Source organism: Rhinolophus ferrumequinum, chromosome 14 (assembly GCF_004115265.2).
Source record: "Rhinolophus ferrumequinum isolate MPI-CBG mRhiFer1 chromosome 14, mRhiFer1_v1.p, whole genome shotgun sequence".
NCBI classification, from domain to species: domain Eukaryota; kingdom Metazoa; phylum Chordata; class Mammalia; order Chiroptera; family Rhinolophidae; genus Rhinolophus; species Rhinolophus ferrumequinum.
In genome coordinates, this window is record NC_046297.1 from 8,882,330 (window position 1) to 8,899,650 (window position 17,321).

General features: G+C 38.2%; 1 protein-coding gene across 1 annotated transcript in view; it reads left to right on the forward strand.

Annotated features, from left to right (window-relative positions):
- Window positions 1–4,539, forward strand: part of UBE2W (ubiquitin conjugating enzyme E2 W) — a 41,986-nt gene extending 37,447 nt beyond the window's left edge. Inside the window, exon 6 of the mRNA XM_033126722.1 lies at window positions 3,378–4,539. Coding sequence (XP_032982613.1) covers window positions 3,378–3,391 — 14 coding nt within the window. The 3' untranslated portion in view covers window positions 3,392–4,539. The remainder of the gene's footprint in view (window positions 1–3,377) is intronic.
- Window positions 4,540–17,321: the final 12,782 nt, after the last annotated feature.

Below are 17,321 nucleotides of genomic sequence, written 5' to 3' on the forward strand. Positions count from 1 at the left end.
TGTGCCGTACACGTCGTTGATGGGTGAATCCGTGCTTCTCATTACTGCTTCCTTGAAGTGGACTAAGGGCCTGCCTGCATTCGAATGCACACGTGTGTGTTGCCAGTTAAATCAAAGTGATTTGAATCAAGAGAATAGGGTTAAAAATAAAGGAAACTAACCCAAACGGGTATTTGAGCAGGCAGTTCATCGCAGCATATACAGGGGCTGAGGGATTTACCAGTGGTTCAGGGCTAGAATCTTCCATAGAAAACAGATCTGTCTCCAGTACAGTGTACAAATGAATAAAGTTCTATATCATAAAATAGACATAATTGTTCTTCAAAAGGATAAAAAGAATCTTTTTTCTGAGATGAGAAAACCATTTCACTGAGATGGCCAACTAGAATCCATTAATAATATCCATCTATTTTCTGGGATCAGTATTAAACATTTACAACTTAGTTTCAGAAATGGTTGCTTTCCAAGGTTGGGAATAAAGATCTGTGGTTCCTGAAGCATTTTCTTGAAAGCGATAGAGAATTGAACGATATAGCTTAAGACTGCTATTGAGTATTGGTTCTAGAAAACTAGGCTTATAGGAAGCAAACTGGCATGTTTAGATGTCATATCCAGTAAACTGATGAGTTTGTAATTTGTGGAGTAGAGGACTCTCTTTTTTACAAAACTGTGGGCTGTATTCTGGTTCCATTTAGCCAAAAACATTTCCTGTAGAATTACAAGGTTTATAAGGAGATAGGAACATAAAATTATCTTAGACTAGTAGTAACAAACTCTTTTTCTCCTTGCCTTATAAATGCATAAATTTATCTCCATTAGTTATGAGCCTTATTTGTGCTATTTTTTAGGGTTACAAAATCATTTTCAAAATTCATGAGTCCAAACTTTATTCAGCCTTTGCCTTTTATTTCCTGCTGGATATCAATTCTGTTGTTTACTCTGAAAGCTTTCTTGAATCGGTTTATCAAAGGAAAGTAATTCCCTAACCTATTGAGAGAAAAACCTAACTGTAAAGATTAATTTTTGTCTTTTTTGGAGGTAGCATCCCACTTCATATCTACTGACTTATTACTGTGTTCCTTTTCTTCTAGTCTTCTGTCCCTGGGAATATCCAGGGAGATGGTTTCCAATATAATGTGATGGTTCTTATACTCTGGGGAAAACTAAATGACCTTCTAATATAGTTCTCTCTCATTCACGTTTTCCAGAAGCCCAGTGAAGTTAGCCATGGTAGGTGTCACTTCTTTGGAACTGGTAATTTGTATATTCTATTTGAGGGTATAATTTTAGTAGGGCTTCTGCAGTTCCAGAAAAAATTAAAGTGGTTAGTAGTTTTCTTTTTTGTTTGTTTGTTTTTTGTGTGTGTGTGTTTTTTTTTTTTTTTTTTTTTTTTTTGAGGCCATCATCTTGCCACAAATACTTTAACCTGAAGGTTAAATACATATTTTTCTTTCAGGACCTTTTGTAGACCTATATTTGTCTTGATCCAAGATGGGTTTACCATAACAACTTTCTTTTGCAAGCCACTCCCAGTATCCAATAATCCTTTCATCTAGCCAGGAAACTGTGTTCCTTCGTCTAACAGAAGAGAATTTTTGCTTCTTAGTGATGGCCTTTTATTTGAGGGAAAAGGTGGCCATGGTTTTGGCTCATAACTGTCTCCATGCTTAAGTGTTTGCTCAGAGACTCTTGATTACATACAGCCATCATGGATTTGTAATGTGTAAGTTCCTGTGAGTCCACCTAGCAGAGATACATGAGATACTTGAATTCTTACCTTCAGAACTTTAGTAAGTTTATTTCTCCAAGGATACAGTATTTAAGACAGATAGTATTGTATTAGTCCTGAATTTCTTTTAACATCTGACCCAAGATGGGAACTGAGATAGGGCAAGTGGCTTTAGAAGGCTCTCCCAGTAATCCAGGAGGTTGGTAGCATAGTCTACAACAGTTTAATGTATTGAAAAACTTCCAGAATGAACAAACTGATAAAGATACATTCGTGGTAGACCCATCAAAGATGATATGTCTTTGGAGATAACAGCTTATTGCTGGGTAACATTATGTTCAGTTGAATATTATCTGTCACTTAGTGTGTCACCTTGTCATGTGGTGTGATACTAAAGTGTATCCCTAGTAATTTGACATTAGGTAGAGTTTAGTGCCATCTCTTAGCTTAGAGATTTAAGTATGATTAATTTGGGTATTAATTTCAAGGGCCTTTTTGTTATAAAATATTCTACTGGAGAAGTGAAATTTTAAGGAACTTGGAAGTTTGTTCTACATCCATGACTAATATATCCTCTTTATTTCAATTTCCGCAGTGATTTAAGAAGCAGATAGTTTCCCGTGACTGAAGCTATAAACTATCCACTTGTTTTCTTAAAGACACTCTTATTTGTTTAAAGGATTCTAATGATTAGATATTATTTATTTTACAAATCTGGTCTGTTTCACCCTTTAGAGTACCCTTAAGGTGTAGGGTCATGCAATATTCCACTAGTTTGCCCGGGACAGAAGTCAGTTTACTGGTTTTTAGCTCCCATTGAGTCTTTCTGAATTTTACTAGCAATATATCGATCTTCACACGGGATGGTTTGTAAAATACTTTGGCCAATTTTTCAGAATTTTGTCCTTAAGAGCTTTTACCACTTTCGGGTAGTTGCCACTAGTCTAGTTTCTTTCTGAAGAATAACCAGTCCTTAGAATAAATCCTTCAGCTATGTTTTGTGAAATAACTTACGTAAAATAAATCATGAACCCAAAAGATTATGCTATGTGTTCCATAGATACAATGTGTTGAGGCTTCCAGAAGGCATCACTGAATAATTGTGTGCGATTTTTTTGGGATGACCTTTTTGCATATGTATCTATACTTGCTGAAAAACTTCTTTTCTAAGGAGAAATTAATAACATGATTTGATTGATTTGGAGATTGTACCTCACTTGTGATTTCCTTCATAGACTAAAGATGTGACTTGTATTCTGTGTTAAATAGCATGGCTGTGCTGGTCAGGAGTTGACTTCCTGTCTCATTACCTTTTTCAAGGTTGCCCGTAAAAGAGTTCTCTTAAGACGATAAATCCTGAATATGTGCTAGCACATGTCAATGTATTATTTTAAATAAAACTGACAATAACAAATACATCATTTTAAGATTTGTGTGAATCACCATTTTCCTGGAAGAATAGGACATGATTTGTTTGTCACTGTGTAACTGAACACAAGTTGGACTTCTTATTTGCAGGGATTGGGGGAGGCAAGTCAGCCGTGTAAACCATATTCTTCTTGCTACTTGAGATTATGTTGATGTTGGACTGTACAGATGTTACTTACACATGCTTGACTTTTTCTCCTTTTTTCTCCTTTTCTTCAAGATGATACTTGTTGATGCCACTGTTCTCCTCCTCCTAGCAGAAGATAGTCCTACTGAGAAATGAGCACTTTGATCATTCAGTCTTTGAACTTTAACCTTTGACTGGAAGTGACATATAGGCAATGAAGACTACTTCCTTTTACTGCATTTCTACTCGTGTGCGTTCTGGGCGCATGTTGATCGCTGGTTCAATCCAGGCAACTGACATGCTTTTATTAGTCATACGGTATTAATGCAGGTGTCAGGAAATGTCAAAGATAATTCCATTTTTTATTTTTATTTTTTTAAGCTTTTGGAAAAGTTCCAGGTCCTCATGTATTGTGCAATAACAATGACTTCCTTGGCGGTTTGGGGACGTTCATTGCCGGCAATGGACGTCGTAACAGGAAAAATTTTCATTAACTCCTGCCACCCAGTGATTAATGCATGATAGGGCCTATGAAATGAACTGACCTGTTATAGTGGGATTGTAATAACGTGAGGGATCCAACATTACTTTGCAAGTCACCCCAACTGTTCGTATTTGGATTCTATGCACTGTGATCCTGAGGGTAACAGCATGAACTGACATGCATCTTTAAAGGACTGTAATGAAAGATCATTGCGTATTTATTGAATTGTTCATATCTGCTGTCAAATTGTTTTGACATGGAAGATTTTCAAGTAACATTGGCAGAAAGGTACAATATGTTATCCCTATGGTGAAAATAAATCCTTTGGTTGTATATAGTTCCTCAGTCTCTGAAGTAAAGGTATGAGTAATAGAGGGTATGAATGGTTTAATCAAGGCTTTATTTTGGAAGTAAGAAAAATGGCAGTGATGATTAAACTGCTGCAGTCCATAATTTGGGATTGTTATTTGTACATTAACGATTTTTCCAAGTAGACTACATTCTGTTACTTCCTGCTAGCCATCAGCATGAGCCCTACTGCCTAAACACTATTTCGTTTATTTATGTTTGGAAAACCCATAAACATTTTTGTTTGCAATTTTGTTTCTTTTGTTATGTCTTAAGTCAAGTTTGAATGTTACAATACTTTAATTGAAAAACTTTTGTCAAGTTTTTTCTTGTAAATTTTCTTTACTTGTAAGTATCATCTTGTCCTTCAATCCTGTACCCTAAAATAAGAAATACATTTTTGACAGAGGCTTAATGTTTTAACAAAAGAGTGTGGACATTTTTATTTTAAAATTTAGGCAAAAGTACACTGTAGAATGGTATGTTTGCTTATTTGTCTTACACACCATGCAGTTATTCCTGGAGGGATTTGTTTTGTTTTCTTGTTTTCATTTTGCTTACAGCTAGATAAAATTTTTCTATAGAAAAAAATTGTTGGAAGGTCCAATTCTCAGTACCATGTAAGTTAATGATACTACAACTAGGTTCTCTTTTTAAAAAGTGATTACTGTATTTTATAAATTACCTTTTCACATATGCAAAATCTGTTTCTACTACAATGTTATTTTTACTAATGCCTATTGTTGCACTCTTTTTGACATATCCTGCAGTGAATTTATGGATCAATTTGGGCTTAAAAATAAAAGCCAGTTGGCTGAAAGGTTTGAAATATGTACCCCAGCTAAACTATCCAATCAATAATTGGCAAAGAATATTTTAAAAATTGTTTTTAATCTCTGTATAGGTGACATTTTGTAGCTTTGTACATGTTAATTAAGGGCATATAATTTTACACTCTAAAGTATAATTGCTGAACTCAGGGGTGGGTAGACTTCAAAAATATGTCTGCTTTAGAAATAACTTGAAAAAAATTTAGAACTATGGCCAGCCACCAAATTGTGGACACTGTTTATACTGCTAGTTACACTTTTTAAAATTAAAGACATTTATGTTCCATTTTGACTAGGTATACCTAAGTTCTCACAGTAGTCTCTATCTTATTAGTTGGCCTGTTTGACCAAGACAGAAAATGTTCTTTGGAATGCTTTGAACTACCCTTAGTGTTAAACTGCTTTTTAATATGAGAATTGCAGCTGTAAATTATGTATTTTTCATATTTTACATAACTGCTCTGAACTACTGACTGACTTGATCATTTTCTGGAGTGGGGGCGATTTCTCTTCATACTGCTGGTCCTTTTATAAAAAACTGACCTGTGACATTTATTCACCAAAGGAATTGATATACCAGGTTAAAGATTAACAATGCTATGCTATAGATTAATAGGTCATATAGAGCCTCAATTGAGGTTTTTAATATGAATAACAGTACTTTAACATACCTCTCTACAGAGATACCATAAAATAAATTAAAATGAAGAGGAGGAAAGTAAAGGAAAACCAAATAATTTTGGTACATTTTATGGTTTAAAGAGAAGAAATTAAGAGGAAATACCCTATAAGATAGAAACACCAACCATTCAGAATTAGCAATCAAATAACACCGTATTCATTACTCCCTTGAACTTAGGAATCATTGAAAATACCTTTGCACTTAGATTTAATCAGTTAATTTGAAAAGTAAGCTACCTTATTAAAAGACACATCTTTACCCGAGTCATTGCTCTAGAGAGGACGATTAGTGGCTTTGTAATAATAAAACAAATTTCTCCATACTATGTTGAATGACAACCGGAATGCCAAGAAAGTGTACATAAGAACATGGTCCTTCCCTCTTTCCTGCGTGGGCGTGCCTGCAGAATCGGGCTTTCTTCTTCTTTCTTTCTTTCTTTCTTTCTTTATTTTAAGGCCATTCTCTGGATTGCCAAATTCTGTTAAGACAGTGATACATTCACTTCCTTATTTTGCATGTTTAGATCAGGAACTTGGTGCCCTTTCAAAAAGCGACTACATCAACTAGGTATCAATGCCGTCGATTTTAAAGAGAGAAACGGTTTTCAGTTTTTTAAGGTAAATTTTTAAAAATAAACTTTATGGATGTTCTCTTAAGAAATTTAATATTCACCTCTAAAGGACTTTACTTGTAATGTGTAAATTCCTCCTTTTAGCTAGCAGGGAAATGAAGCTGTTTTTCATCCCCAGAAAAAAATGCTAAAAATAGCTTTTCTATTACAGTTCATCTGGAGAAAGATCGTAATCCTTATTGTTTTGACTAGGTATACAAATATTTGGTATAAAGTAACTAGAATAGTTTATTACTTTTTCCCTTCTGAAATTTTAAATATATGCAAATATATATATCATTAGATTCCTGTGGTGGATAATAATTTTTTCAGATTCTAAAACAGGTATCTAGTGATTGCTTGATGGTTCCCAGATTGCATCAAAGATGAATTAACAAATAATGGAAATGAGTAGTGATATGAAAATGGTATGTAACCACATATTATTACTTGTTTCTGGTACTCGAGTCTTATTTTTTAAAAAGCCTATTGTTTTTAAGAACTGAGATATTTAAAACTTGTTAAAGCTTCTTCCGAAAAACAGAAGAGAAGAGGAGGTACTGTGTGTTCAAACAACTTTTTTAAATAAAGAATTCAGTGTCACTAGTTCTAAGCCTTTTATGATTACTGCTGCTTATATTTCTCGACCTCACTTTTATTTAGTTTTTTGTACGTATTTTAGCTGAATGCTTCAGGTTTATAATTGTGTACATAAGTTGGGTTTTTTTCCATAAAGAACTGAGACTTAATTTGAGGATTCATTCTCGTGAAAACCAGCTGGTAACTGTTCTGTGTTTCCTTTATACCTTTGCATGAGTGGGATCTGTGAAAGAGGAGTCTTACTCGGAATCCTCTTTGCAGTCGTTTTGTTCTTGTTGTGTTTGTTTGTTTGTTTGTTTGTTTTTATCCCTTTTATTTTTTTCCTTCCTGTCTCTTCACAGGTGTGCAGTGCATCAGTCTTCAGCAGTTTCTCTTTCTGACCTCTTAAGTTTTTCTCCCCTCACTCCCTTTCTTCCGTTCCTCCCCCATCCCTTTCCCTTTTCTTGTGGTCAGGGAATCCCGAGAAGGAGATTATTAAAATGTCCACTTCTCATCAGAAATTTTTTTAAATAAAAAGATTCCTTCCCACAAGTAAAATACAGAGAATTTCTGATACATAATTTCAGTTCCTCAGTAGATGGCTAAATTTGTTGACCAGTTGGCTAGGTAAATGAGCTGTTAACTCTAGTTTAGTTTCTTTAAATCCTAATGTTGAGGGAAGTTTGTTCACTTTTTGGATGGTGACTCTCCCAAAGACTAATTATTGCCCAATTGAATTAAATTACCTGTTTTCGTAAAAGTGTATTTCCATTTAAGTTTCTAAGCCATTTTGAGATTTGGAACTCCTTTTAAAAATAATAGTTTGTGGGAGACCTGCTTTCTCAGCATAACTCATGCATTCATTTAAACATAGGCTTATATTTATCATTAGCGGCCCGTGGGATCTAAACATGTCCTTCAAACTAAGATCTCCCCCTTCAAGTTGAAGTTCGGATTCTGACTGTGGTACTGATAATTGAGGTGTTTATTGTGATTTTAATTCTCAAATGTTAGTATTGGGACTTCTATTTGGGGCTGAATCTCCAGAATGATTACATGAATATCTTTTTTCATGAAAATACTTAGTTGATTAAAAAATATAATATCAAGTCATTTTGAATATGTGGAAAGAGTGCCAGAGTAAAGCTGGCATATCCTTACAAAGCTAAAGACACTGGCTTTGCAATTTGAGTGCACTTGACCGGGAAGAGGAAAAACAGTTTTTGTTGTGTTTCTTGGCACATACAGTGTCAGGGTTTTGAGGAAAGTGTGCTGCTGCAATTCTAAGCTGTTTGCTCAAAGGCAAAAGCATGATTTCAAACTTACTGGGCTTTGGCTTGTTAGATGTGACGTCATTTGTCACATTTCCTGGTACATGGAAAGAGTAAATAATCCTACCTCTCTAATTTTAAAGCCTGAAGCAAGACTAGGAAAGAATTTGGTAGATTGTGTCAGATAACCTCGAAAATGCAAGTCTCTTCATATAGTTAACCAGATTGTTTATATAAATACAAATTGTTGTCAGGCTGGAGGTAAAAGGGTTATTTCAATAGATGATTAGATTCAGTCTAGTAGCCAGGAATTAAGTGCATGTTTAAGTTAAAATGGATTTGATGGGAGTTTGTGCGTGAGGATTTGAATAGAGTGGATGTATATATTTTATAAATTCAAGTTGTAAAATATGTAAAGCTACAGCTTTTTAAATAGAATATAAATGTTAAGACAGATAAATCTATATATTATATATTTTTAAATACATGTATCAAACTTTTGTTAGTTTAATATAAACTACATTGTGTGCTTTATGGGATTCGGTAACTTTTGATAATAAAGCAGTTGTCGATTTTTTCTGTAGACTTGAATACTAAACTGGATAGCTATTAAACCTCTTTGTAGTTTGTAATAATGGAAAAACTTCTTTACATACAAAGACTGATCTTTAAAAGATTACGGAAATAGTAACATGTCCATTTCTAAAGTGAGTGTGACAGAGTGAAGATAGTCACTGAAGCTGCTTGTTTGTTCATGTAACAGATCATCCTAAGTAGTGTCGCCTGGTGTGTTTTAGTGGTTCTTCATGCTTTAATGAAATAAGTCCTGATTCAAGACTGAGCATTGTCAGAAAAGATGGCAATTGAGAGCCGGGCACTTGCTTAGTGTTATCAGGAGCCCGTGTTGCTGACCTTCAACCTGTATGGTTAATAAGGACACACTGTAGAGGACTTCTGGATGCTTTCCAAAGGACACAGTCCTTAACTGAGGGGCTCCTGAAGCTGTGAGAAGAGGGCAAGAAAGAAGCAGAAGAAGGGGACGTCTCCACATCCCAGGTGCTCCAGCAGGAGGAAATGCAGTGTGCTCTGCTGATACGCTGAGTTTTCTTTTCACAGGGGGTCGGCTTGCCCCGGGAGCGCCTCAGTCCTTGTTGCGGCAGCCGTTATACCATAAAACGGTGTTAACAAGCTGTTTCTGCAGCCGTAACCAGCTCGGTCCATCTTTTCCTGTGTACTTGGATGGCACGCTCTCCCTTTATTATAATTCCTAAAATAATGTCTACCTCTCATAGCAGTTGCGACTTTTCTCCACTAGTTTAAGCTACTGTGGATAAGTGAAGCCCTGTCTATGTTCCTTAGTACTTTTCGCACTAATACAACACATAGCAAATTAAACATGAACTGACTTGAAGGGTCAGATGACACAACTAAGGGTGTCCTGTGCTTGGATTATACCGTGTTTCCCCGAAAATAAGACCTAGCTGGACCATCAGCTCTAATGCGTCTTTTGGAGCAAAAATTAATATAAGACCCAGTCTTATTTTACTATAATAGAAGAGCGGGTCTTAATGTAATAGAAGAGCAGGTCTTATATATTAATTTTTGCTCCCAAAAGATGCATTAGAACTGATGGTTCGGATAGGTCTTATTTTCGGGGAAACAGTACAGGCCAAGGCCATAGTGCTTCTATACCTGTCCTGTGAGGAACCCCGCCAGTAAATCTCTTAAATGCTTATGAGATTTCTTTGTAATGTTTGCTAAAGGCGAAATATATATATATATATATAAAGTACCAGTGTGCCCTTTTCAGTTCAGTGGAGTATGAAAATATTTTAATGAGGAAAGTTGAAATGAGAAACTAAGGTAGATAATATATGTACTTGGCCTTCGAGGACCCAACGTGGGTAGATACATGCCATCAGGCCAGAACCTGATAGGGACGGCTGGATTCTACAGAAGAGGTATACAGCCAAATGTTAGAATTTTTCATCTCCACTCTCATCCCCAGAACCTATTTCTCTTACTTTTCCTGTCAATGGCATTTTATCCAACCTAGTTATCCCAGTGAAGACTCGCACACTATTTACTAGTTCTCTCTGACATCGTTAAGTCCTTGGGAGCCTGTCTTTAAAACATCTCTGACTTGTCTCCCTTTTCTCCAGTCCCCTTGCCATTACGGCCTTGCACTGCTCGGTCCTAGAGTTTCTAGGCTGCTCTTCTGCTGTACACACACCTTATTCCATAAGTAGTAGCAAAACAAGAGTCAAGAGTGTGTCTGTTTTGCTGATATTCTTCCCTGTTCTGAGAATGTTCCGTCATCTGCTTTTCTACCTGAAAGATCCAGTTAAAGGTGGTTACGGAGTTACCATCTTTGTCCCTCCTTCGCCACCCCCTACCAGTCTTCCGTCCTGAACTCTTAACAATAGGAAGTGTCTCGATTGCATTCGTTTCCCCAACACAGCACATAGTCCGATCATTGAAGCTTTTAATAAATGTTTGTTGAATTAACTTGATTGTACTTGTCTTTTTCACCGAACCTTAATGAGGCGCTAGCAGATTCGAAACATGCATCTAAGTCACCATCTATGCGAAATGTTACAGCAGAATATGCTACCCTTCCTGGCCTAGTGAGTTATAAAAAAATTAAGTAACTTCATTTGGGTTTGCTTTCATTTAAAAAAAAAAAAAGATGTTTCTCATATCCTTGCCTTATCTCGGATAAATTGCTTGTCTTGAATATTTTCACAAATTAAGAACATGATTGCTTTAAACTAGATGCGTCTGAGAAGCCTTGAAATTATAAGAATGAGCCTGATACTCATGAAGGTTAAAAATGGTCATTAAAAAGTACAGACACTCCCCGACTGCAGTTTTTCAACTTGATGGTGTAACTGTGATGCACATTCAGTAGAAACTATACTTTGAATTTTGACCTCTTCACAGGCTGGCAGCAGGCAGTACAGGATTCTCATGCTGGGCAGTGGCAGTGAGATGATTGTGCCCAGGGGGCAAGGCTGTGCCACATGTGCTGTGCTGTGCTGTTCAGTAGTGTAGGTGTATTAAGTGCATTTTCTCCTCACAAGATTCTCAGCTTATGAGGGTTTTATGGGGATGTAACCCCACCGTAAGTCGGGGGTACTTGTCCTCTGTGAAGGATGGCGTATAAGAAGCCTGCCTTCAAGTTGCCTATGTAATAAGGGAGATGGGGGATAGTATAAAAAGGAATGAGCCCTAAGAGGTGCAGAGAGAAATGCCGCTTTCTCATAATCACAGAAATGAGTTTGCAAAAAGTACTATCATGGCTGGAAACTTACAAACTTTGTAGATGAGTTCTTTGTAGAGGAGGCCAGTACAAAGATCACAAGTACCAAAGCCCGAGGGCAGGACTTGTATGAAGGTCAGCCCAGAAGATGTGGCCGGTTCCCAGTGAGCCAGTGAGGGAGCAGGGGCCAAGGCCAAGGGATGGGGGGCCTTCTGAGTCAGGGTAAGAAATTGGTCTGAGTTTTCACCAAACAGAGAGATGAGCCTAGCAGTCAAAGTTCTTTTATCCTCAGGACATTTACCAATAGGGAGGAAATTATGAAACTGAGTCACCGTTGGGCAATATCACAGGGAAGGTTGCCCAGAAAACAGCCCAGGGTATGTCCCCAATGAGGGAGCGACTGCACCAATATCCCACCCATCAAAACTAGCTTAAAGCTGGACTCCAGTAGAGCTCTGTCCCCAGAGTAAACAGCTCTCATTCAGACTCGCACCCTGGAGGGGTTCGGAGATGTCAAGCTTTGGACTTAGATTTGGTGAGGTCTCGAACTGATAACTGTCCTCAGGAGGTGACCAGAAGCAAATGAACGTCCTCTTCTAGGTCTCAGAGAATCTCTACAGGGAATTCCCTTCAATACAGTGACCAGTACACAAAACTTATCACATGCTAAGCAAACAAGACACCCTGATAAAGAAGCAGCAGAAAAACCGACCTACAAAGCACTGGAGGTGGGTGGGGAGTGACACCATCTGACGTACTTGACTGCTGCATGCCACACTGTTGGGAGCTTCTGAAGAGCAAAAACCTGTCTTGTTTACAATCAAATATGGAGTGCTTGCCGAATCCCAAGCAGCTGTGGTCTGGCAAGGAAGACAAATGGGAAATTGAAATAATGTGACACTTGGTGTGACTGGGTAATAACAGCACTGAGTGAGCATCAAGGCGGGAAGAATCAAAGGCAGTCCAGGAAGGTTCCAGGGGAAGTGAGGAGTGTTTGCTAGGCAACAGGAGAGTGAAGATGAGACACACACAGCAAATGCAAAAGCCTGGGATGAAAGAGAACAGTGTGTGTGTAGCATTGAATTTGGGTGTGAGAGTGGTAAAAAATAAAACTAGAGCTAGGACATGCAAGTCCAGGTTATAGACTTCTGATTTTATCTCCTGCGCGACAGGGACTGATGAAGTCAGATCTGCACTTCAGAAAAATTACTTCGGCCAGGGTCTGAAGAGCATGGAAATGTCACAAATCTGGAGGGGAAATTAAGAGGCTTCATTGGTGATCCAGACAAAGTTGACAAATTTATTATAAAGTAATGGCATTAAAGATAACCACGTACACCAATGGCACAGAGGGAGAGTTCAGTAACAGTTGATTTGACTCTCAGTTACTGGTTTCACAGATGTATATGTCTGAGAAAAGAAGAGTCTATTCAACAAATGGTGCTAGCGCATTTGGAAAGCCATCTGCAAAAACTAAAAATAAAAACCTTACCTCACACCATATACAAAAATGAACCCAAAATGAATCAGACCTAAATTAAGAGTAAAAACTTAAATAAAACTTCAAGAAAACAGGAAAAAATCTGAGATCTTAGATCTGGCAAAAATTTCTTAGTTGTGACACAAAAACAAATGATAAACCAGAATCAAAATCTAAAGCTTAGATTTTGAAAAGACAGACTGAAAAGGCAAGACATATATTTGTGAAATACACAGTTGATAAAGGACTTCAATTTAGAATACTTTTTGAAACTTAGGAATTTTTGAAATTAGGAATAACGAAGCAAAACTCAATTTAAAACTGGGCAAATTTTGTCAATGAACGTTTTGACTTGAACTGGTACTTAAGACAATACAGAGGTGGCAAATAAGTACACGAAAAGGGGCTCAGCATCATTAGTTACGAAGGGAATAAAAATGAAAACTACGAGATACCGCCACACACCCACGGTGCTGACCACACCAAGTTCTACACTTGATCTTAGCCAAAAGGCCGAGAATGACCACACCAAGTTCTGGCAAGGACGTGGCGCAGCGGGAGCTTTGCTGCCCCCCTGGTGGGGAGGTAGAATTGTCGGCCCACTTTGGGAAACAGTTGGGCAGTTTCTTAAAAAGTAAAACACGTACCTGCTATACACACCAGCCGTTTCACCCATAGGTATTTACTCAAGAGGAAAGAAAGCATATGTCCACAAGGAAGGCTTACACACATTCTATCCAGTTTGTTTATAAAATGCCCAAACTGGACACATCCCAAATGTCTATAAATAGGTGACTAGGTCACACTTTGGCACATCGCTACAATGGGATACTACTCAGCAATAAAGAAGGAATGACCTATCATGTTTCCCCAAAAATAAGCCCTAGCTGGACTATCAGCTTTAATGCATCTTCTGGACGCATTTACTATAAGACCAGGTTTTTATAGTATAATACAATGTAATATAATATATAATGTAACATTAATATACCGAGTCTAGTATAATATAACAATATAATATATAATATAATACAATACTATACAATACAATATAATATAATATAATAAATACCGGGTCTTATATAAGACCAGGTCTTATATTAATTTTTGCTCCAAAAGACGCATTAGAGCTGATGGTCTGGCGAGGTCTTATTTTCAGGGAAACATGGTATTGACACTTGTAACATTGATAAACGTCTGTTATGCTGAGTGAAAATACCCAGGTAAAAAAGTACAAACTGTATTGTTTTATTTGTGTAAAATTCTAGGAAATACAAACTTCGTTATAGTGACAAATGTTGGATAAGTGTTTCCCTGAGGATATGGGATGGTGGGGAGGAGCACGGGTGAACTTTTGGAGGTGACGGATATGTTCTAAATTATCTTGATTTCACAGATGGATATGTATTATCGGAACTATAGAGTATGACAAAGCGGGCAAGTTCAACCATCATCAACTTGCTTAAAAGTAATCGCAACTTCACAGTGAAGGAGCTGGAATTGAAACCTGAGTCTGATCCAAAATCCACGTTCCCTCTAAGTCAATATGCTTATACTTAGAATAACCCCCATATTTTTCACTAGGACCCCTGAGTGGACAGTGATGACATTCGCCAATAAAGAAGGAGAAGCAGATTTAGGAGAGGAGATACAAGTATTCCCCTATAGCACCAAGAATAATAACTTCTGTAGTCAGTGAGTGGGTGGAGGTGTGAGCTGACATTTTTAGGTGGCAATGATAATGAGACATTTAGTGTGATGTAATGTCACCTAGTTCATGAGCTTATCATTGCCTATTGACTAACAGCTGGAAAGGAATTTAATATTTTCTAGTCCAGTAACCTAATGGTCGAATTAATTATTTCTCAGCATCTTTGAAGTGATCACCCCTAACCATCTTTGCTAGTGGGAATTAACCTCTCAGAGAGAAAGTTGTTGCACTTTTGAATAAATCTCACTATTAGAAAGTTATTCCTTCCGAACTGAAATATGCTCCCTACTATGTGTTACAGATCGAATTTTGTCCCTTAAAAAGGTATGTCAAAGTCCTAACTCCCAGCTCCTCAGAGCGTGGCGTATTTGGAATTAGAGTTGATTGGTTAAGGGGAGGTCATCCAGGAGTAGGGCGGACCTTCACCCAATGTGAGTGGCGTCCTGAGAATTGGAGAAGACAGACAAGCGGAGAACACCGTGTAACGGAGTGATGCATCTGCAAGCGAGGCAACACCACAGGTGGCCGGGAACCACCGGAAGCTGGAACAGGCAGGGAAGGATTCTTCCCCAGAGCCCTCAGAGAGACGACCATCCTGCCGGTACCTGATCTTAGACTCTTCGCTTCCAAACTGTGAGAGAATAAATACCAGTTATTTAAGCTACCCAGTTTGTGTAGCTTAACTTTTTATGGCAGCCCTAGCAAACTAACACAAAGGGTAAGAAATGTGTTCTCACTGGAATATCACTTATTCCCTGGGTGTTGGTTTCCCTTTTCTGCCAGCAGTCAGCCAGCCAGCATCACTGTCTGAGGTCTTAAAGAGTGTCTGATCCACAGGCGGGATTCCACACAACGTACTGTCCGACCACGGGCGTGGGCCCGTGGCCATGGGAGCAGCTGGCCACATCACGTGTACACCGTCCAGAAGTAACTGGCCCGAGAGCGCATTAGAACAGCCTCCTGAAGGGACAGCTGATGTGTCACTGTGGAGGCAAAAGTCTGCAAAGGTGGGTGCCATCTTCCAGGATGCTCTATGTGCACTTGAAACAGACCTCTCTATTGGGGTTTGTCTCCAAATGGAAGAATACATGGGTCCTGAAACCATCTACCCCATTCCCGCCAGGGGACACAGCACGAATCCCATTGTATACTTAAGTCATAGCTACTGTCTTAGCACTTTGGATTCCTTGTATCCAGGGACAGGCTGGCAAGAAGAAGTGATTGGTCCTGATATCCAGGTCAGGAAACAGAAATAAAAATAATAATACCCCTGGAAACCTGACTTAAGTCATGGAAATTTACTTGACTTGGAGCTTGAAGTAAAACATACGTCTTTTTACTTCTCTCTCCCGTTTGCTTACATATTGCCTGCTGTAAATCAGGAATTCGCTAAATGTTTGCAAAATGATTAATGAAAGTTCTGAACTGAAGTTCAGAGAGAATTTCCCATCCTCATTTTGATATTCTTGAAATGACATCTTCAGCTCAAACTTTTACCTGGCCGAAGTGTTTCCTCTATTCACAAAGCTGAAGACAGACTTCCTGCACTCATATATGCCTGCCCGTGAAAGGAAGTAAAGAGAGAACGTTTTGTCTCTGCAGTAAAAATACACGACTTTGTTCAATATACCATTGCTGAGTGTTCAATCAGTGCAGCTCGCTCTCTTTACAGTACGACTTGAAATGGAGCCAGAATTCCTACTTTCGGGGAGTAAAGCTCACCCAGATGATTCTGACACAGAGCCAGGTTCAAGGATGACTGTTTAACTCAGTTCCAAGTTTCTTAGGTTACAAGCAATGTTATTTCTCTTTCACACATCAAACCAGCAGGACGGAAGACAAAGTAATTTTCAGCTGTAACTCAGGAGTGTAAATAGTTGTCGAGGAGAATACAGCAAGGGAATAGCAGCAAAATGTACAAAATGTATTCTCGCAGAAAGGGGAAATAATTTAACCTGCTAACTAAAAATTAACAGGAAATACAGTTCCTGTTTACAATGAATGTGGAATTTTAGTTGAGAGAATTGTTTTGCGATCCGTGACAGATTGCCCTTGTCATCAGAAATTTCAGATTATGACATTCTTCCCCTTTCTCCACATTTCATGCTGGACCTGGACCTCCAGGGTTATTAGGGTTATTTTTCTTTGCAAGTAAACTAGCTTAAGCTAAAAGGGATTTGTTGGTTCATGAATCCAGAGAGTCGAGGGAGGTACTGGCTTCAGAATAGCTGGAGGCAGGGTTCAAAGAGGGGAGTCAGGGCTCTGTCTCCCCACCCCAGCTCTGCTTGGCTTTTTTTTACAAGCAGATTCTCTCCGAATGGTGGGCAAAGTGTCACTGACAGCTCTGCCTTCCCAGCCCAGCAACTGCAGTGTGTGTACAGCTCTCGTAGAGCAGATTTTGTATCGTCTCTCTCTCTCATTCCTATTTCTTTTTTCTTTCATTTTGATCTCTTTAAAATTAATTAATTTATGTATTTATTCAGTATTTATATTAATTTCAGGTGTACAGCATCGTGGTTAGACATTTGTATAATTTAAGAAGTGATCCCTCTGACTCGTCTACTGCCCACCTGGCACTATGCAGTTATTACCGTATTATTGACTAGATTCCTTATGCTTTACATCCCCATACGTTTATTTTTTAATTCTCGTTGGCATACCACATTGCTGGTCTTTGTCTTTCCTGTTAGATGCTTTCTTCCTGTGTCAGAAGCACGGAAAGCTGCTGAGGTCTCTGCTTGGACCTGGCTTCTGGACGTGTAGGATTTACTGTGGTGTGA